This window comes from Cygnus olor, chromosome 5, assembly GCF_009769625.2.
Source record: "Cygnus olor isolate bCygOlo1 chromosome 5, bCygOlo1.pri.v2, whole genome shotgun sequence".
Lineage (NCBI taxonomy): Eukaryota > Metazoa > Chordata > Aves > Anseriformes > Anatidae > Cygnus > Cygnus olor.
In genome coordinates, this window is record NC_049173.1 from 47,010,640 (window position 1) to 47,033,271 (window position 22,632).

The 22,632-nt window shown below is 40.1% G+C and overlaps 2 protein-coding genes and 1 long non-coding RNA gene across 15 annotated transcripts in view; 1 reads left to right on the plus strand and 2 right to left on the minus strand.

Moving 5' to 3' along the window:
* The window catches only part of TSPAN4 (tetraspanin 4), a 435,812-nt gene that overhangs the window by 407,234 nt on the left and 5,946 nt on the right, over nt 1–22,632 (plus strand). For 3 of the 11 annotated variants that reach the window (XM_040560417.1, XM_040560429.1, XM_040560428.1), the window contains one exon: nt 17–4,504. The exons of the other annotated variants lie outside the window; for them this stretch is intronic. In XM_040560417.1, the coding sequence (XP_040416351.1) occupies nt 17–85 (69 nt within the window). In that variant the 3' untranslated portion in view covers nt 86–4,504. Of the gene's footprint in view, nt 1–16; nt 4,505–22,632 lie in introns of those variants that run through there. 11 annotated transcript variants of the gene reach the window in all.
* Nucleotides 1,367–11,422, minus strand: LOC121071756. The gene is made up of 2 exons (XR_005820750.1): nt 10,695–11,422; nt 1,367–9,376 (listed from the first exon to the last, which is right to left on the minus strand). It is a non-coding gene; the product is annotated as an uncharacterized LOC121071756 (long non-coding RNA).
* Nucleotides 22,144–22,632, minus strand: part of CHID1 (chitinase domain containing 1) — a 107,292-nt gene continuing 106,803 nt past the window's right edge. For all 3 annotated transcript variants that reach the window (XM_040560414.1, XM_040560412.1, XM_040560413.1), the window contains one exon: nt 22,144–22,413. In XM_040560414.1, the coding sequence (XP_040416348.1) occupies nt 22,315–22,413 (99 nt within the window). In that variant the 3' untranslated portion in view covers nt 22,144–22,314. The remainder of the gene's footprint in view (nt 22,414–22,632) is intronic.

Below are 22,632 nucleotides of genomic sequence, written 5' to 3' on the forward strand. Positions count from 1 at the left end.
GCTTTTTTTCTCTTAGATTCTTGGACTCACCTTTGCAATGACCATGTATTGTCAGGTAGTCAAGGCAGACACCTACTGTGCATAGATACCATTCCCAATCTTTCTGCTTCTCCTCCAAAGGACACAGGAGAAATCTCCTTCATGCTCATTCATCTGACCTTCCCCCCCCCGCCCCTTTGTACTATAAACTGTGTATAATGCTATCTTTCTGAAGATTTTGTGAATCACCCCATTTTACTGAAGGAGGAAGAAAAGAAAGTCAGTACTTGAACTGGCACAGGTAAGAAGCAGCCTTGGCTTTAAACAGAAGAAAACCTCCCAACAGCGATGGTTCCTTTTCTGGGGCCTATGGAAGGCAAAGGAGGCTGCAAACGAGGGGCTGATCTGCAAACCCATGTTAAGAAAAGATTGCAGTGGCGCAACCTCTGTGAAACCTGCCAGGTTGCCTTCCAGCATTTCGGAGTCTGGAAGAGAGGGTGTAGAAAATGTGCATTCTTCAGCATGGAAAGAAGGTACAGAGTAGCTAGCACTGAACGCAACTGTAATTTCACTACAGTTTGCACACAGCTAAAATGTCAAGAGCAACCAGCCTTTCCTCCAAGTGTCTCAAGATGATTTTGTAGCCAGGAGAGGATTATCTTCAGAAATGCTATTTTAAAGGAGTATTTTTAATTTCATGTGCTGCAAAGTCAGGCTTTTAATCAGAATCTGTACAGTGAGATCTGGCTGTTAAGGGAAAACAATATTGGACACTGTCTCACTTATTAATTGCCAGTGGCAGATAGGTGATAGTTGACTGAATATGTAATACATATTACATTCATATACATACTGTTCTGAAAGGAGGTGAAAATAACCAGCATCTAACCTCAGAAAGAGGGAACCTTTCTATCCCATTTTACATTCCAACTGAAATAACCAAGTACTATTTCTTGTAGGAGGCACTATCACTTATACCTCTGGGAAACAAGTAATTACTTTCAGCTGTATCTTCATTTCAGTAAACAACTTGTGAGTGGGCTCCTCTGTCATTCTACTATGATTTTATTTTTTATCATCTCTGTTTCAAGTTAGTCTGCCAAAAAAAATCACTCATTTCCACACTCGAAGATTTGTACAATGCTGTCAGCTATTCCTTCCCTCAATGTCACCATTTCATTAATTTACTCTAGAATATCATTGTCTGCAGGTATGATAGAGTTTGCCTTGCTAAGGAAAAAAATCTTTGCACATTGCTCATCTTTCCAAGAGTTATTAAGACTTCAGATGTTTTTATGCTTGGCAGTTTTTTCCAGCTGTGTGCTTACAACAGCCAAGGCATATCAGTATTTGTTAGAAATGGAGTCACCTCTCAGTTCTGCTTTTCGCAGCCATCTCCCTCCTACTGGTTTCAAAGGCTGATGGCTAGAACATGCCCCACACTTCCTGGAATTTGCAGAAATCAAAGTCAGTACTTTCCTTTTGCCAGGAAACAGCCACCAGTTGTCTGATTCTCCACCCTACATCGGTAACTGAAGTAATTAATGTAGTACCTTTCTGCATGAACCTTCCACTGTCTAAGAATCTCATGCTTCCTACTGCTCAAACAAACTGCCAACAATTCCCCATGAGCAAGCAGCCCCAGGTAATGTACATGTGGCAGGCAGAAGCTGAAGCACCCTGGGGAAAGGAGGTAGCAAACAGGCTAGCAGAGCAATGCAGCTGGCCTGCTCCCCACAGCAGCCTTTTGAGGACCTCAGCTACAGCCAGCAGCCTGGGGAGACAACCTCAGTGCCCTCTTTTCACGGAAAGCCCTGTGCAGTCATTCTTACTGGGACAGACTAGAAGCACCTTTAGTGCTTACAACAGCATGTCTCGGCTACAAGTGAATTTTGCTTACCCTGATTTAAAGGCAATTTCCAGCAGTAAAGCTGGCCTTGCCACCCCGCGGCCTGTTGAAGTCTCTCCTTAACACTAGTCAGTAACCCCCCTCCCCTGGGCCTGCAGTGCTCACTTATGCCCATTTTACACATCAGTACCTGTAGCATGGGGCATTTAATTGTGCAAGCTAAGTTCAAAGTAACACGTTACTTGTGTGCGTTTTGTGCAGCTTCCCAATCACTTCTCTCACAGCAACCTCACCACCACTAAATAATTTTATTGCCATGCCAACAAGCCACAAATGTTAACAGACTTCAACCCATGACAGAGGTTAAACTGAGCGAGTAGCCCACAATACACAGGTGACCTGTGCCTTGAGCAGAAGACTTACTCTCAGTGTTGTAATCACCACGGTCTCAATGCTCTCTGCTCCTTGAGCCCAGGGTAACCCATCAACAATCATGCTCTTGGAGAGATGGGAGAAGTTTGTTCCTTTCCTCTCTCCATGTTTCTTACCTGCACAGAAACAATTCCAGGTTAGAGGTATCATTAGTGCGAGTTTTTGCCACGCTTCATAGTTTGTACTCACAGGTGCTCCTGCTGACAGCTCTGCATTTCCACCACTGAAAAGCTGCGTAGCAGAATGATGAACACAATTGTAAAACTGATTTTTAAGACAAAAGGTAGACTAGTCTATTCATAGTGATCTCTGCCATTAAAAACTAACAGAGAGCAATCCTGATGGCTTTGGTGATGAGAGCAAACCATTGTGCAGCAGAACTCCCACATGGGGCAACTCTCATCAGTTTGCCTGGTGGTGGTGAAGGGAGACGACAGAGTACAACCCTCATCCTGTGAGTATCCCAGTAATACACACTGAACCCTTAGAGCAGACTGCCAGACTTCAGCTACACCTACAGAGTAGTAATAATAAAAGAAACCAATGCAGATGAGACATCACACATTCTGGTTCTCTCTAATCATTTGCCACAGTTCAAGCATCCTTACAACAAGATAAACAGCCTTGGTTTTTCAAAAATACGATCTCGAGGCAGTATGAGCAACACTCACTTTGTAAATCCCAGTCATTGCAACAGCACCATTCAGCAGCAACTACTGAAGAGAAAAACAAACTGCCAGAGATGCTAGTGCAACTTACTGATAGTTTGCACTGGACCATTTTCTATATTTGATGTCAGTAACTCTCTTTACACAAGCCAAACAGATGTTACGGTGCTTAAAGCGTTACCAGCACAATCCAGTTTCAAACCTCTGAATATACTGAATATAACAAGAATCAGCTTTAACATATTTTCTTTCTAAAAGCATTGCATCTTTCTCCCCTGAGGTCAGACTGTTTTGTGATGTTTAACAGCAGCATTTTTTTCTAAGCAACAACAAAAAATAGTTCCATTTTATGCATAAAACTTGACATTGAACTGGTTGCTTATAATCACCCCGTAGTACATTCAAAATGGTGCTCATACTGTATTTATGCAGAGCACCCCAGAAGTCATTCCAGTTGCTTCCATTAGTGTTTTTGTCACTTTTAGTAAGGCCTTTTAGATTACTTCCACTTATTTTTAAATGTGAAGGAAGACTCAATACATTTAAAGACAGAACCAAAGGTAACAAATAGAGTGAAGCAGAGAACTCCCAATTTACACCCATTGCTCTTTCTGCTTAATAACAAGATGTGAAAGCATAGGGCACACAGCTGGACCTACTGAACTCAGCAAAGTCTGGATTCAGCTTTTAGATTCAGTCCAATATACTTCTGGCTTTTCATCTTCACAATTATAAGAATATATGTATTTAATAGAATGTGTTTTATTTTCCTGTACAGTAATTGTCAGCAGCAGCCAAATCTTACTGCTTGTACCACAGAATTATTTAGCTCTACGTATTATAGTGCACAATCACTGAAATTCACTCCAGTTTCTGTTCTGTGAACATTTCTTCACTCCTCCTCCTCAAATAATATAAACTTGTAAAGGTTTATTCTTCCATTTAATAGCTACCATTTGAATGCAGCGTTATATGATCTGTAATATGGAAAGGAAGGAAATGCACCGAAGTTGTAAAAACATTACCTAGCATCAGTAATAGGGCCGCTATGTGAATCCACCCACCCCTCTCACAAGCTAATTAAAAATTGGTTCTATTTTTCAATGCATGTGGCTCCAGGCTGCTTCCTCCCATTCGCAGACAGGACAGGAGGTTGTCAGCATGGACAAAGTTACTGCCCTGCACTTCACACTTGGCTTCATTGTTGTGCTATAAGTGTGGCACCAAAGGTAAGCAGGGAAAAGAAAGCCGATTGTGGCATTTATTTTAAAACCAGACACTTTATTACCTTTGTCCACAAGAATTCGTGCTAAGTGTGAATGATCTTCGTAGACACTGAGTTAGGCAATTCACTGTAAGAAAACAAGTCAGGACTCGCCCTGGGAAATTTTGTTTGGATTCCATTATGAATTCTCTTAGAGCATCACCTGTGTCTTACCGCAGTGGGCAGGTCTCCTCAGTTCCTTGGATTTTGTCACTGCAACTATGATAATACATTTTTGTGCATTCATATAAAGAACAAAATTTAAAATATACATTTTATTTTTAAAAAATTATTAAATATTCTTTAAAGTTTACAACAGAATGTCTTTTGTATTCTTTATAACGAACTACACTACAAGCTATACAGTGAGTATATATATACCAAAAGATGGGTGTGAAAGCATGCACACACACCCACACTATATGCAATAAAAAAATACATAGCATACTTCTTTTTGTCATTTCTCATTACCTATCTTTGATTTGATCTGTCCTTCCTTATTGGTTCTTTATTTTTCTGGTTTTGTTTTTTAAACTTGAGCAGCTTACCCATTTCCAGGTAAATTTATACCCCTTTCTTTTTCCTCTTACGAACAACCTGAAATTAGGTACAGTCAATACAGGAAACATTTCAGAAAACACTGGGGTGGGGGGGAAATCGTGTTTAGTAACATAGCAAAAAACTGTACACCCCAAACCAACCGGTATGTTCAGAACGTGTTATTGGCAATTTTGAAAGAATCTGACTTCTCCTTTTCTGAGGTAGTTGCTCATATTCACAAAGTGTGTAGGAAAACTCAGAAAATTAACACCAAAATGCAACATTAGGAACTCCTACTACGCCAGATCAAAAACGGTCTGGTTAGCCAAGTACCTTGTCTGAAGTCTTGTCTAATACTGCCCTTTTCAATACAATTTATTGCACCCTCCAGGTCAAACAGCTTCATGAGTGAAACTGCCTCTAAATTTAGTGCCTTCTGAACAACACAGACAGACAACTGAAAGTGTTAGGGTTGACCATGGCCTGAAAGCAGAGAACCACAGATTTAGAGGTTGTTGCGGGAAATCTCAAAGGATAATCCAGTCCTTTGGTGAAGTTTCTTCCAACTCCCTTAGGTCACTGGCAGGCTTGTATTCCTTGGATTTTCTTCATCCTGTTAAACGTGCCACTAGATGGTCTCATTAACCACATCTATCCTTAATTCTTTTTCTGAATTCTGTGAAGATTTTCCACTTCAGTCTTATATTGTAGCAGTGAATTTCACAACTTCATCATGCCATATACATTAAAGAAACCACCCCTTCTTAAACGTATTTTAAACATTTTGCCTTTCAATTTCATTTATTCACCATTGGCTCTATATTTCAAAAATGCTAAGTTAATTAATGTTATGGAAATTTATGGGCAGAGAGCAGCTCTATTTACCTTTACAGCCTGATTTATTTTCCCACTAAAGCTTTAACCTGGGAAATAGAGTACGCTATTGTTTTTCAGGATCCCATTGTTTCAAAATTTGAAGTCTAGTCTACCTTCCCCAGCAGCTATCCTAGTCCAGTTGTCTTTGCTTTTCGAACTACATGTTAGCACAGACAGAGGTGTTTCTATTTTAATCAACAACTAGCCCAGCATTTCAGCTGACATCCTGCTATTTTTTTCTGAAATGTACTTAGCACAACCTGGGAATGTCAGGCTTAGCTGATTATACTTGCTGTGTACTATAAAGTACTTTGTGGTGGAACAGCACTGCAGCTACAAAAGAAACCGTGCTAACAGTAGCACGTAAAAACAAGAACATACAAAAAAACATTTTCAAAGAGACACAAAAGCACAGCCCTTACTTTCTGGTATGTTAAAAAAAAAAACAAAAAAAAAAAAGAATCTATCGTTAGTAATTTACCCAGTGATTGCAATTTGAAAGGCTGTTTTTCTGAAACCCAAACAGTTGGCTATGTAGGTCATTTTACCCTACACCTTGATTTTTTTTTTTAATAAAACTATTTCCCCATAGAAATACTGTATGTTATTCTGTTCACCAGAAACTGTGATTTTTTGTTGACCTGGAAGTACACCTTAGCTTACATTCCCTCAAACAGCCAGAAAGCATTCACTACAGCAGTGCAAGCTAGAGAGTTACGCAGGGTGCTTAGAAGTCACCTCACAACATGTTTCTTTAGTGATGAAATGGCTGATCTGTTAAAATAACTTCTGCAGAAATTGTTTAGGCAGAACATTTTGTTACAACAGAGGTGTTTAACAGAGACTTCCCAGTACTGGTGGTTAAAGGAATAATTTGAAAGGATGGGATCCTTTATCCAGTATAAACCTCCCATGACATTTCCAAGGGACTATTACAGGATGTGGTTCAAATCATAGCCAACGTAAGAAAATACAACTGTATATATCTATATAAAACTAAGTTTTGTACAAAGTACAGCATAAAAAGCAACTGTTAATGTGTATTGCTTATGTATTTATTTTTCCATACTGACAGTGACAAAAGTTTTAGGTGTGAAGCATTTGTCCTGAAGATATTACAAATTACTAGAGAAATAAAGGGATTTCAGGAAGCAGTTTGTGCAAGTCTATTCAGATGCACCTCATCTCCCTCCTGCACAAATGCCTTCCCCTGGCTGTACAGCTGAAGCCCGCAGCTGCTCCAGACCTTCCACCCGTACTGTACCATTTAAACCTGCTGTTCTGCACACAGGGCTGCCCTGTTACTCAGGGACCCGCTCTACCAAATGCAGTGAGAACGAAGTTATTTATATAACTTTGCATCCTATGCAAGACTGGCATCCTACGTGGCTTTAGGAACTTTAGGTTTGGCACTGTGCTAGGAGACCAGTCCCTGCATAGGAGAGAAAAGTGAGTACTGTGACCAGGGAATTCACGTCACAGCCTACTTATGAACCTAACTAGCGACTACATCTGAATCGCTCTCTGAGCGTCCTCAGTTCCCCTCATGCAAGCCTGCACACTCCTACACATCTGATCAAGCAGAACTGCCACTAGCTGCTTGGCATTCTCCAGAGAGACTAATGCTGCAGGGAATTGTTTTTTCTTTTTTTTTTTTCCTCCTCTTTCTTCTTCTAACACAATTTACCTTGAAAAAATCAGTTGAATTAATCCATTAGCCATTTCTGATACTGTATCTGAGCTTGAATAGTAAGCACGCAGGATGCTGAACTCAGCCTCAGCCTTGAGGCTTTCCCACTGCTGTTCTTTTGAAAAGCTCACATACATCCACGCAGTCCTGAGGTGATGACCAATGTAGGCAACCCTGCACTTCTCCTTGTGCAAGCTAACTGTCCAAGACAACTTAAACTAAAAACAGAAACAAAACCAAAAACAATAAAACCCACACCAAAATCCTACACGACAATTTTCAGTTTGCTTTCATTTCTGAAGGAATCGAGCCCTCCCCTCCTCCCAAGGGAGTTAATGATGTTTACAGGCTGAACTAAGATGAAGCATTTGCAAGTACTACCAGAAAAGGGCACTTCAGCATGGTGCTCCTGCTAGTGCTTTCTTGGAAACTCCTCTCACTCGCGTGCCCATACCGGATTGCTTGTGACAGCCAAAGTCACAGAAAGTTTCTTTACAATCCTCAGCACTCCTCCTGCCCCACCAATGGCCTCGGTCTTTGTAACTACAGTAGCCTAACTCTAAGGTCACGCTGGCATTAGCTGAGCAGGGAGACTGCACGGGGCTGCAAGTGCAGAAGGGCCATTGGAAAAATTCTTCATGCTATGAGCTCAGCTGCAGGAACGCGACAGGTATGTTAGAAAGAAAAACAGGAATATTTTGCCCCAGAAGTCAGAGGTGCTTTGATTGTTCTCCTGGTGAGCAGCTATGTTATGCTACTTGGTCTTTCAAGAACAGAGATGTCCCTAAACCTCATAACTGAAAATACTCCTACATTTCCTACAGAAACTGTGAACTCAGACCTGTGCACAACTGAAGGCACTGTGGATTAACAAATGCAAACACAAGAGTACGTAAATTGAATTAATGTGTCATATAATTACCCACTCACTTTCCCTAAACAACTTACCAGCTTGAAAGTACAGCTTGTTGTCATGAAACTTGCTTGATATTTGGTGCTAATAAAAATTGAAGTTTTAAATCTCCTTCCTGTGAAGTCCATGCATTCAAGTTCTTCCCTATTAAACACCTTCTTATTCCTAACTGTGCACCACAGCTGGTTACAGTGACACAGTCCATTCTTCATTATCAAAGTGTGCTTTGAAATACATGCTCATAGGTTTAAAAGAATTATCATCACATGAAAAATGGGCATAATTAAAAGCTTACTGCAAATCACACACTCTAGTTTCTGATGGAATCAAGAGTTAACGTACATTCAATATAAACGTATGTATCATTTTCTCAGAATCAGAATATTCCAATGCAAGCAAAGGTTGTTTTTTTTTTTTTAAAACAAAAACAAACAAACAAACAAACAAAAACGTATGACAGGACTCCACTTCATCCAGTTGAACAGGGCGTTTTTCTCCCTCCCACCATACGGTACAATAGAGCAGCATCCCATGAAATACATGCTGAGCCCTTGGACAACATGCGGTGTTCTTTCAAAAACGTGCTCCCAGAACAGAATCAGGGCTGCAGTACTTATGCAGTAAAGTCTCTCTATAAACTGTTCCACCTAAACCCTGTGATTTTGCAGACTGGGGGGTTTTGAGTCTTGTGTAAATGTGCAGATCCCTGTCTGTAGCATGCTGCGATTCAGAAAAGGGGGGCAGTCACCAACCCCATCTACAGTATACAAGGTTGAATGTATGCATATAAGTGTTCAGTGCCATTTTGTTTACCTTTTGTCTTTGATCCTGCTTTCCTTCTGTTCTAGCAGCTTTCCTGTCCTCTTCCAAGGTTATGACTGAAATCCCAGCTACTGCCCCCCAGATGCCACAGGTTCACAGAGCTAATAAAGGACACTGGATGATGAAAACAATTCCAAGGGATACAAACACTGATTCCTCTTCCTCCTCCAACCTTCAGTACCTCCAGCCTCACAGGCAGATCAATCCAGGGAGCAGTGGGGGTGTGAATTTATATGCAATTTAAACATTACTGAAACCTTCTGAGATCTATGACATTTAAAAGAACTCAGCACACCAGAGCCAACACATCATTGGTCCACTTACTCACATGGAGCACAGTGTCCTGCAAGTTAAAGAGTTTTCTTAACATCAGTGCAATTATACAAACCGTAAGGGTGTGCAGTTACACAATCAGATCTAGCACCAAACAGCTGGGTGCTCTGGTGCCTTACACAAGCAGCTCTTGTTAAGCATAAACAGAAATTCGGGACAATATAGTTCTGATTGATGCAAGCTTATTTCATTTTAATCTAGTGACCTCTCAATGAAAATTAAAGTTTCCCTGAGAGCTTTATAGCATGAAGTGAAGTGGCAAATTAAATTGAAATTGAGATAATCCCCAGAAATGTGTACACAAGAAAAGCAACTTTAAGTCCAGACACCTTTCAGACTGGTAAGTTCTTATATAAGAAAAAGCAATCTCCTACAATGAAAATATTCTCAAGTCTTTCGATTTATCTGAAGATATCCCAGAATGCATCACACTGTGTCTACATTATCATCTGCAGTGGGGCTACTCAGATCTCTATCAGAGAATGAATTAGTATTGAAATGGGTTACATGAACCAGAAGCACCACGGAATTTCACAGACAGGAGTTAAAAAAATAAATAAATTCAGGCAGCCATCTGAGCCAGTCTTTTTCAAATCTCCTCTGGCTAGCTTACTGATAGCACACATCACTAGCCTCAACATAATTTCCATTTCAGTATTTCCATATAGCTACATTTGCTTATTTGAAAGCTTAAACAAGATCTCTCTTCAAGGAAGAAACTTGCTCTGCAACTCTTTTTTTAAAGTTTGGGTAAAATTGTTCCTGTGGCAACAATATAATAAGAAGTGAAAACCCTGAAGGAATGACATTCAGCATATACAGACACACACAAGGAATTTAAGCCCCAGGAATGAAAGTAGATTTGCCAGTAGGCAAGGTTGTGCTGTAGTTTCAGTTATGTCTTCAATACAATTTCTGAAGCAGAGAATATGATGATTCCCCAGGGAAACTGCACAACCACAATGCCTAAGCGTATTTAAAGATTATCATTCAGGGCTTTTAAAGCCAACTCTGTTTCCATTAATCCACTGAGCTGCCAGCCCAATCTCACATTGGCAGGCTTGCTCGCTCTTTAACAATAGAGAGCTTATTAAATATTAAGGTCTTAATCTTAAGTACTTCTGTATGGCTGAGAAATCCTGAACAGTGCACAGGAAATAAACATTTTCCAACTAACACAAATATATAAGGGGTGGCATTAGATAAAGGCAAATGTCCCCTCACTAGCAGGAGAACTGAGTAACAAATCCCTTGGCTGCAAAGCAGCCAGCATGTCCCCACAGTCACATTCTCCCCTACTTGTCTAGACACGGCATTCACTGGCTTACCTCTGAAGGACAAAAGCTTGCTGCTCTCCTACCTTGAAGTGCCAGCATAGCAATTAGCAAGAGGTTCATGGAAGGGTTCATACTACTCTGATGGGAAACACTACAGTTAAAGAGAAAGAAAGATGGACACTTGGATGAAGTTCGTGGGACACGCAGCATGTGTGATCTCTGCGTACTGTTAAAAAAAAAAATGAACCAAAAATAAAACCTAAAATGTTGTCAATATAGCCTGTAACTACAATACATAAACTGAATATATATCCAATAGGAAATTTTCTGAAAAATCATTTTCCACCCAACAGGGAAGAGGGGCATCAAATAGGATGGATTATTTTTCTCTTGTATTTGCAAGTAGATTGCTTCAGACCTAGTATAGCTCAGGGAAAAGAGAAAACAAAAGGAAAGATTTCAGCTGAGGTTTTTAGCTTTCCATACTACTATGCCATTGCACGGAACCCAGCAGCAAGACAGATGGTCACCAGCAAAACAGGCGGCAGAATGAAGCCAGTGAGAACCCACAGAGGTGCCGAAACCCCACCTGCCTCTTAGGCAGGAGATCGGCAGAGTTCTGTAGCGCAAGCTGTCCTGTAACCCCTGAAGCAGCCCCAGGAGGTTGTGGGGAGTGTGCCTTGCCTGAGGAACTGAGACCTCCCCTGTATAGATAGCTCCTTTGTTTTCTTTCTCTGCGCCCTTCCCTCCCACCCAAATTTTCCACTGCAGCCAGCTCTGCTCCCTGCTGCACATCACCATTCCCCAGGGGCTGCCAGGCTGAAACCCCTTGGCCTCTCTGACAGCAAGCGAAGGCACGGCACCTTCTCCACAAGCAGAAATACAAACCTGAAGGTCTCTTCCTAGACTCCAGGCAGGTTCAGATCACAAACAGCGGTCAGACAGGCAACACACTCAATACTTGGATATTGCCAAACATGACAGAAAGAAGGAGCTTGGAGTTCGTGTGTACACATGCACACCTAGATATCAATCAAGAGCAAAACACTGGATTTAGTGCTGAGGTGTCTGAGGAACACAGTTACCATTTCACAGAACAAATTCTGCAGGTGCTGCATTGAAGTACAGAGGTACTGAGGGCTAGAAAACTCATAAAGCTTCCAAACCTGTGGAAGGGATAATGCAGCACGCAGAATTATGCAAGTCATTTTGTACTGCAAGCCAATCCCCTTATTAACAAGGGATTACAACAGTCACAGCATTTGGTATTGTTCACACACATAAAACTCGTGTATTAACCCCTATATATGCGAAACCCAGTTCAACGATACACACCTGGACGACACTCTTTTTCTTTTTCCCCCCCCATGGTTTTTACGTGTAAGAATATCAATACATCAGATTTAAATTTCCAAAGGTGTCCTGGATTGTCACAGAGCAGGGCCACTCGCCAGAGCCAAGAGGAACATGGTTTCTTCATTTACCCAGAGCTGACAAATCTTTGCCCTTACAGCAGCAGCCCCTATGACCACGCAGGCTACCAGGGAAACTGGAAGGTCTGAGGCGTCACTAGTCTGAAACAAACAATATTCAGATTCCTTTGAGTCCGAAAGGCCAGTCCTTGAAACAACTGCAGATTTGGTAATAAAATAATCTTCCAGTTATCATATCAGTTCTTTTGTGTGTGCACTAGCTTAGCTTGTTTATGCCTTATTTCATAATTGGACATCTATTTTATAGTAAGTCTTTAGAAGAATTCACTATAGGTGCTTACAAGCGCTCCTTTATAAAGAAAACAACAAAAAATGAAATGTGGAATCATTTTAACGGACAAAATATTTAAGGTGCAAAATAGTTTCAAAGAAAATAATGTGTTACTTACGTAAGCATGGGAAGTAATTATTTTGCTAACGTGCAGAACAATCGTTAAGACATTAAACAAAAACAAGCATTTCAGCTTCCTTCTAAATAAATTCTTTTATAATCTCCTCTCTTGACAGGTAAGCCAAGTTTGGCTTGCCATAAATTCTGTGCGCCCTAGTATAAAGCTTGGCAGACCTATCTCATCATAATTTAATTTCTTTCCTTATCCTTCCTAATTCTTAAAGTTTAATTTAACATTGGCAGAAATGAGCTGGAATAGCTCAAATTAAGTGAAGAACAGCCATTATTATGAACGCACATTTTACCAGCCTCTGTTCCAGATACTCCTGGAAACAGAAGGGATTTATTCTCCAAAGCATTACTGGTCCTCAGACCAAGATCCCACATCTTAGCACCTAATTCACATTTTGACACTGACTGTATATGGGACACAATCCACGACAGAGATTCCAAACAAGGGGTGCCTTTTAAGGTGATTCAACACAGCATCGTAGGGTTCCTTGATTTTGTACAAATAATAAGCTTCAGCTTCACTTTCCTGAATAATTTCTGAAGTGCATTTTCAATAGCAATGGAAAAGGATTCGTCGCAACACAGATAACTCAAACTAAACCAAACATCCTTCCTCAGGGCGATGCAGGGGCTGCTTACAAAATACTGCTGTTCAGCTGAGCATCAGCCATTTCGCAGTCTGACAGCAAGCAAAGTTTTACAGCAAAAAAAAAAAGCACTGGACGGAGAGATGCCATCAGAGACCTTGGAGGGCTTGCCAAGTGCATCTCGCTTTCAGCACTGCTTTGCCAGACCACTCCAATACTAACAAAAATTCAAAAACGTTTTCATGTGCAGCAAGTCATGCCATGGCCCTGCTTCGTTAGTGCTTGCAGTCATTCTGGGTGACATCTCCCTGTCACCACGAGGAAACTGCCCAAATTTAAGCGCCTGACACCTGCACTGTCACACGCTTCTCACTAAGCAAAGCTTTCATTATTTTGGGTTCGTTCTGAAATTAGAAGTAAATTCTTTCAAATGCGTCCATTTACTTCCAGAATATCCCCCAAATGAGTCACTTGATGCTGCCAGTAGAAACTTTAAAAAGGGAAAGAAAAGGGTATCATGAAAGCAGCAGCATCAATAAAAACGGAGCTATACAACTTCACAGCATAGCTCTGTCCTCAGAAGTGTCCTCCTTTTCATCACAGAGACCACTTTCTGCTCCGCCCTTCCAAATAATGGTTTTAAATTTGGTGCAGGAAGGGGGCAAGTCATTTCTATTTCTTTTGATTCCTCCAGTTCTAATTTTGTCAACACAACTGCAGGAGATGAAGCTGGATTATATTTTCATTCAAGATTCATTAAAATAACTGCAATCAGGCTGCAGCTGTGCTGCTAAAAATCTGTTTTAATTATAAGCAACGATAAAAATCCTAGAAAACAAATGGGCTCCAGACACGCAAGTCAGTGGCCTGTGGCATCTTTAAGCAGTGATGGTGCCTAAACATGAGGAACGTTAAATGCCAGGAAAAAACCACAAACATGCCTTCACTTAGAAAGAAAATGGCTTGGAACAGAAAGCTGAGCAGCAGCTTGACTCGGACAGCTCACGCACACAGACCACGCAGTGACTTTCAAAACAGAGAAGTACATCTTCTGGAGCACGTACTCAAGCAGAGCAAGCAGGGCAAGGTTGGCCATGCAAATGTGATCAACTGCAGATCCTTGTCGCTTTCTTTAATCCAAGTAAAATGCAGAAAACGGCAGAAGTACCCAGGCACTGGAAAAAATGTTCAAGTATTGCCCTGGGGTGAAGAGGAGATACCTCACAGAAGAACAGTCTGGCTAATGACAGGAGGACAAAACTCCACTACCCTCCTTTTAACGTCTATAACCAGTGACTTCATGACTAGGAAAACATTCAGGCCTTTTAAAAACCCAACTACTGTCTGTAGCCTTCTGACTTACTGCAGTAATTAATTACTCCACCTGACTGCATGCTGTGTAAATTACTATTTCCATTTATCCCTTCTAGATTCACTTGTCTCCATATCTACAAGCAAAGCTATTTTCAAAGCTATTCTCCCTTAACCTGTGGTGGAGAGGGGAGGAATTCATCGCTCCTCACGGTAAAACTCAGAATGGCAACATGCTCAACTCACCCTCTGTTCATTGTGACACACACACAGCCCCAACTTGCTGTCAGACTGTTCTGCAGTGACTGCCTGTGGGTGTCCGCGAGGAAGGGACCCTGCTTTGCTCTGGTTTCTGATGATTCAGAGGTAGGGTCTAGCTAGCAGTGACAGGACAGACAGAAACCTTAGCTCCTGTTTGACTTTGTGACTACCTCATATTGAAGAAGTTAATTTTTCCTTTTGTTTCCCCTTCATCCTTTGGCTGCTAGGTCTGTTTAAAGCTGCACGCTCTCTGGAATACCATCCTTTTCCAGCGCGTAGTGCATCTCCTGCCTCTCTTCTGCTCAGGGAAGCCTACCTGTTTTTTCAATACAGTTACTATCCCTAACAACTGAGGGTTCCTGAATACCTTGCCAGAGAGAGAGAGATGGGGAGAGAGTGAGGCAGCTTCTCATATACTTGATAAATGAGTTTAATTCTGCATATGCTTGAAATTCAAATTATACACCAATATGCACACCTGGGAAGGCAATAAGTATTTACAATAGTCATGTTGTGATCCACAAAATTCATTCGGTAACTTAATTCTCAGCCAAAAAACAGTGTGAAGCCATCAGAACAGTACACTTAGTTTTTTACAAATATATTGGCCAAGGGTACAGCATTGACTCTGCCAAAATATTTCATATTCCTTGGCTTCAAGAAAGACAAGGCACAGAGAAGATCTTGGGAATGCAGAGGCTTGGATTTTTTTTTTTTTTTTTTTTTTCCAAGTGTAGCTTTTCGATGCTCCTACAATAGTTAGAAAAGGAGAAAACATCTCTTCTGAGAGCAGTTGCTTCCCTCCAGTCCCTCTCTCCCATTTTCCTCAAACCACTGTGAGCACTCTTTCCCTTTCCTGCCCCATCCACCACCTTAAGAGATGCAGGCAGAGAAAAGCTCAGTAGCTACTCCCAAGGGGAGGAGATGAAGTCTGACGTGAAACTTTGACCTTGCTCAAGCCAAATGTTTAAGCACTGTATCCGAGCAAACAGGCAAGTCCTCACTCTCCTGGGGAAGACAGATATTCTCCCTGTCACTTTATTTATATAATTTTATCTCTTATCAAAACAACAGATAAATCTGGCATAGTAAAAACAAAAACTTTTAAAACCTTACTATGCATTCCCTCTTTTATCAGGCTTGCTAATCCCAAGTTCTAAAACAAATACTAAAGGTACAGCTTAGCCCTTCATGCTTTAAAATAGTCAATATACTCCTAATGTGGGCTTTTAAGACATAAGATCAGCCATTTTCTTCTGTGCAAATGCATCCTTGCATCAACTACAATTTCAGGGTTGATATGAATGAAGAGAGAAGGAATTAGATGGAATTTAAAATCCTGGCACACTGTTTGACACAAAGTCCACCTAAACAATTCCAAGCTAACAGCAAAAGCAATTTAATTTTAACAGAAAGTTCTGGGTTAAAAAACATAAGCAGCATGCAAAGACCTGATACAGCAGACAACCATTTAGTGGCTGTAATTCTAAAGGCATCATTGAATAAAACACTTTCTAGTGTTAATTCAAAATGATGATACCAGCAAGCTAAACAGACTCCAAAAAAAAACAAAACATTTTATTGGTTAGCTGCATCTACAGTTGCAACACAAGAGACGATATATTTGTATCAAGGGGTGCTTGCCATAGGGACTTGAGACAAAAACTATTTCTCTACTTGGATTTGCAGAACTTGCCTACATCAATTACTCCAAACACCTCCACCTGGTTCACACCAGAAGTGCAAAACAAAGGGACTTTTGGCTTTCAAGTAGCTGAAGTTATCAGTTGTTTTAAAAAGAGCAAAAATAAAATGATCATTAGCACAGTTTTTTCACACGACGACTTGAAATAGAGTAAAACCAACACAACTGCTTGTTTTACACAAACTGCTTGTTTTTCACAGAAACTGAAACAGCAAGTATGTGTGAGAGGGAAATGAGCCCAGAGGCAGCTGTTCTGAGCAAAGTGGAGCTTTGCCACCCTCCCACAGTATCACTGTGGGACTAGGGAGCCACTGTGGCAAATAAAAAGGCTTAAGTTCCCTCTCCTCCCCTCTCACTGCAGTCATACAACACTCTCAGGCACCTTTTACCTAACTTTCACAGCACAAGAGTGCAGATGTTGTTACTGCTAGGCCTTCATCTGCTCAGGGTACACAAATGTGTCCACTCACAGCCCCCCCCCCCCCCCCCGCTTTTTTTTTCTCCTCAGGCTCCAAAACTAGCAAAGGGAAACATAAGGTTACAAGAATGGCAAGAACAGTCGAATAACCAATAGAAACTTAAGTTTTCTGTCCCACAAGGGTTCATCTAAAACTCGGAGGAGAAATATTAAAGACTGGGTGAAAATAGCCATAGCCAGTCCTAAACAACATGTTAAGCAGAAACTGCCCACTGGCTGTTCACAGTCACAGTCCCATTCTCCATAGCTGCAAGCAATTATAGCACACGCCAAAGGCTCTGGCACATGGGGGAAAACTGGCTGAAACATATCAAAGGGCCTACCCAGACCATTTCTAAACGCAGATTCTAGGGAAGAATAGAAGAGAGAATTAATGTTTAGCAAAAATTAGTGATGTCCTTAGGTGTTGGATTGTTGTTTTTTTTGGGGGGGGGAGGGGATTAAACAAGAGGAAACAATGTACTCAACCATACCTTTCTGAGCAGGATGAGCAGCAGCAGTAACCATGACATACCAGCTTCATATATGGGAGGAAACTGGTGAAGCACACCACTATCTTCTGACTTCAACGCCATGCACACTGACCTTTAAGAAAGGTGAGGTGTAGCACGCAAGCAACCCCAGCTGCAATTAATTATACATATAGCAGGGTCATCACAGCAAGAGCTGAGAGAGCTGGAACATTAGATAGCCCTGCTCCAACGTACTGTGCCTGCATGTGCAGGAAAATGCAACCATCCTACGAGGTTTATATCAAGTCACTTACCTCAAAATCACAAAGCATACAGTCTAGTACTGGAGAGTGCTTTTCTTTCACCACTGTTGCACTTAGTGGCTTCAGGTAAATGAAATCAGAAGAGTTAGGAAGTCTCTAGAAAGTCAATATGCTGCTTATCTACACTGATCACCTTCACATGAGCTTCATTAACCATCTTCAAAACACACATGTACATCTGGTTAAGTTCTGCTCCCACCTGTGTAGTCACTAAGAGTTCATACAAAGGGGGACAGCTTTTAGCTTATTTTATGTTTTGCCTTTCCACTCTGGAAAATTGCTAAATTTTACCTTATTTAAACTCCACACAATGGGTGGATCAAAATGTGATCGCCTATGTGCCCCATGAAGGCAACTCACACATAGCCCTTTGCTCTGCTCTCAGCAGTTGATGTGGAGAATGTAAAATGACTGTTTGCAATTCTGAGCCTTAGATTCCATTCATACTTTTTTTTTTTAAAATTACAGTTCGTAATAATATTCTCATTCCAATGTAATACATTAAAGGCACATTTTCAGCTTTTAATCTCAAATGCTAACACTTATAAGTGATCTTATTTATTTTAGCAATTTTTTGAATAAAGAGTGCTAATCAAATTATATTCTAGTTATTTTCCATATTAAAGATATTTATTTTTTTTTCTAAAAAGAAGATCTATGTTCCCCCAATACAGAGTATCAAACATTGCCTGGTAGACTACAAAACACCAATTCAGGCTTACTTAATTTGCACTTAATACATAAAAAAGAGATCACTGGTGAATGAGATTTCAAGAAAAAGTAAAAGAGCTACATACCACCTCTTCAAGCTGCAGAAGTAGAACCCATGTGCTTTGTGCTGCCATTCGTTTAACTGAAGTTAAATAGGTGCACTGTGTATTAATCAAAACAACGAACTATAAAAGACATACCCCAAATTCAGGAGAGACTGTAATTACAGTTCCTATGGATTTTCATTAACTTTGTTGTCTCCACAGAGAAGTATGCACAGAACAACCCCACAGTCCCCAAAATAATCACTAATACTGTATATTTTTTTCTCAAGCCCATAAACAACATTAAATTGTTACAACTCCATCAACAATTCTTTATAACTAAGGAGTGGTTCAAGAAGCTGTATTCCTGTTGTCATACTTCACTCTATCTTGCCTCTTTCTCTCTCACTCCCACTGTTCTCACCTAGAAGCTACAAGTAATTCTGAAGTTTGAGACCTACAAACGGCAACAAAAAGAAATTATAAATCAAATACTGGTGCAATTTTACTTGAAGAAGTAGCATCTCACCGTGACACAAGCTATACATTTTATTTTCCACAATTCTCTGTTAGAACAATTTTTGATCACAGAGATTCCATAGTGGCTCTGGTTCTCAAGACAGACACACTTACCACAAGAGACATTTCCTGAGATAACGTGTGATGCTGTTATTCCAGGAGCATGGTCAATGCGATCCTGCAAGTAGATATGCTCTTTTCTGTCTCAGTAAGATACTTAGTTGTACACAAATATGGAAAAAAAAACACATCCTATTAAAATGATGATAATTAACAATAAAAATATTCACAGTGAAGGCCAGCTGCAACACAATCAGCTATTTCTTTTTCTCAATGAATGCAATCAAAATTGTGCAGAAAAATTAATTTACCTTAATTCTGTACAAGTCTAACCTAAAAAAGTAAAACATGGGGAAACACAACAAGGATAGGATTAAGAAAGCTCTGAGATCTTACTCTAATATATGGAAATGTGTTCCTACAACAGAATGAGGTGACAGAGCACAGCTTTTTTTTCCTTACTCGTACCTTAGAAAACTGAGTGATGGAATATTCTGTTGAAATAAACACACTTCCATTTTACTACCTGCTATACCAGATGCATTTATGCTTTATGTATGCTGCTTTAATAGGAACACTAGATATTTCTCCCCAGTCATACCCTTGATTCTTTATGCCCTACATCTTTGGCCCTGCAAGTACTTCATTTAAGGAGTACTTGCTTCTAAGGAAGTGTGATCTGTCTTTTTTTTTTTTTTTTTTTTTTTTTTAGCTTTACAGAAAAATGCCTCGATGCACCATAAAACACTGCTTTCTGTTCTTTTTGAAACAAGGGAATAAAAGCCACATGCCTGGCCAGTACCTTGGTTCTTGCAGCAGTGCCACGACAGCACTTCCACCCATCATCTGTCCTTTGCTCAGCTTGTCCCCTTGTCAGAGGGAAAGTCATAAAAACTGATGAACCCACTTACAGAACCCACTTACATACCCAGCATCTCTCGTGTCATCTTTTCACACATGCAGTCAGGTGCAACTTTCAAGAGAAGCCTGCCTTCATCATGGATCACTGATGGCACCTGGCTTCTTGCATTCTGTGATATCTGACAAAAGACAATCTGACACTGCCACACGTTGAAAAATTAAGCAAACATAAGACAAATCCATTAGAAGCCAGTTTTCATTCATTCTGGAGCTCAAATGCCTTCTGCTACTCACTTTATTTTTTGAAAGCTTCACACTGAAGAATTATGCCTACTTTCTTTCTTTTGAACTACTATTTTTAAAGCACCAGATATATTTTGCCCTTTAGAGACAAAAGGTAACATCCTTGGCCTCGAGCACCTATATACCACAGATTGCTCAAACTTGAAATGTACTTCTCATCTGGTATTTATTTTTCATGATACAGCAAGGGTTAGTTTGATCTTTTTGACACATAAAGGTATTCATTCTACTCTAAGGATGGAAAAGACACTTCTTCCTAACAGCTGTACTCAAAGACAAACAGAACAGTTGAACTTCATAGCAAATCACCATGGAATAAAAAAATGATGATGAAAAACATGACAAATTACAAATATCCTTTCTAGAGAGGAAACAAGCAACTAAAATGAAGTATTTTCTTCTTCCCCAACTCCTCCATGTTTGAAAGCACTACCTCCAAGATAGTACTGGTAATGGATGCCATTTCGGATCACAATCCCCTCCATTTTTAACTGACCTTTTTTTTTTGTTTTTATGAGATACTGTGGTTCTGTAGTGTCACTGAAAGTAGAAAAACAGCATAACAGAATTTAATTCTTGTGCTATTCTAGATACTATTGCCAGAGTGACTTCAAATTGCTTTTGAACGAACTAGAAAGTTCAAGTTAATTGAACATGAGGATTCACATAGCAAATTATCTTAGTACTAATGGTATGGAAGAAAGAAGCCTGATTAGTAAACCCCGCTGGATACTGCCATGTGAGAACTCGGAGATGCCAGAACTAAATCAGAGAGGTGAAGATCAATAGTTCTTTAATCAATGGTGGATTACAGTGGAATTTATTCTGCTGAAACCAGCAGGGGCAGATAAATCCCCCGCTGAGATTAATTATTGGGAAGGGTGGATGCAGAGAGAGGAGTGCAGTTATCTTTGTGACAACTGTAAGTGGCAAGAAGAACACCAGTGGGAGCACAGAGCTATTGCCTGGATCTCTGCTAGTGACCAACAACACCCTCATCAAATTCCCAGCACCTCCCCTTGGTTCCTCACAAGAAACTACCTTGAAGCCTGTGTATTTCTACAAACACGAAACACATAAACCAAAAAGCAAGGACAATTTCAGGAGGGAAATTCTGGCTTTGTTTTTAAACTAATGGATTGTTACAGATTTTTGGTTAATAAAAAAAAATTAAATCTGTTTTATGGAGGTAAAAGCACCAATGTGTACAGTTAAAGAATAATAGCTTTATTCAAAAAGATGGTGATCACATTCGCAACATCTACTTAAGTCAATGAATTGTCGGAGCTGCTCTGGGGCTCTCTTGGGGCTATCTGTGTAATCCATCATTACATGCGTACTTCTCAGTTCCATTGCAGCCTTTGGTGCTAAACACTACAGTTCCCACAAACTAACCACTAATGCATCATGCACTGGTGCTACATACTGTAACTAAGAAACTAAGCAAGTTAAGTAGAAGAGAAAAATCACAAAGCATCCTCTCTCGTATAAAAAAAAAAGAAGGTTTAGAAACAAGACACGAACCAAAATTACTCTGATTTTGAACTACTTGAAGAATTTAGTAAAATGAAGAAAACAACCAGAGCCAACAACACAGCTTGTCAGTATTTAATCCTCAATCAGCCTGAGGGAAAGATATCTAATTGCTCCCCTACCTGTGCCACCCCCCTCCCTCTTACGTTGATTTACCTTATCAGAAGACAGCAAGCTGCAGAGAGTCCAACAGATATTAAATTTGCTGTAAATATCTGTTCACGTACTTTTATTATTAGCAACAATAGTTTGAGAGGTCTCCATCTTAAACTTTGATGAGATGATAAGAACTTGCCCATTTTATTTCTTGTAGAAAACAATTTCAATTCCAGTGCCATCCCAGTTGTGTCGATCTGTTTTCAATGATTGTGAATTCAGGAGCATTATAATAAATTTCTGTGGTTTTTCTTTTTCTTTTTTTCTGAATGTTATCAGAAACCAACAATCACATCTATGTGGCAAATCAGAAAAGCTTCTTTATTGGAAAAAAAAATGCAATAATTTTTAATACAGGTATTATATAAATTACAAAACATACTTTAAAAATCACCTCTCTGGTATACCCAAATTAACTGAAGGTGGAGTCTCAGCGAAGCAAATAAAGTCTCTCCCAGATCATCTCTTACTTTAAAGAAGGTCATAAAAATAATCCAGGCCTTGTCCCAGTTCCCAGATGGATATTCCAGTGCCCAATTCTTTTGCAAGCTCTAAGCGCAACTGGATGGACTAAGACAAAGACATATAAAGCAATTAGCTTTTAGTCCGTGACATCAAACATTCCATGCTGCCATCTCTTCATGCCATTTTCAGACTTTAAAAATAACCACCTGTAAACTAGATACTGAAAAACCTGAAGTCTGTATATCAAATATTCTCTGGTTAGAAAGCCATCATTTAGTAAGAGACAGTTAATTGCACCAGCTAATTCAATGACCTAATACGCCA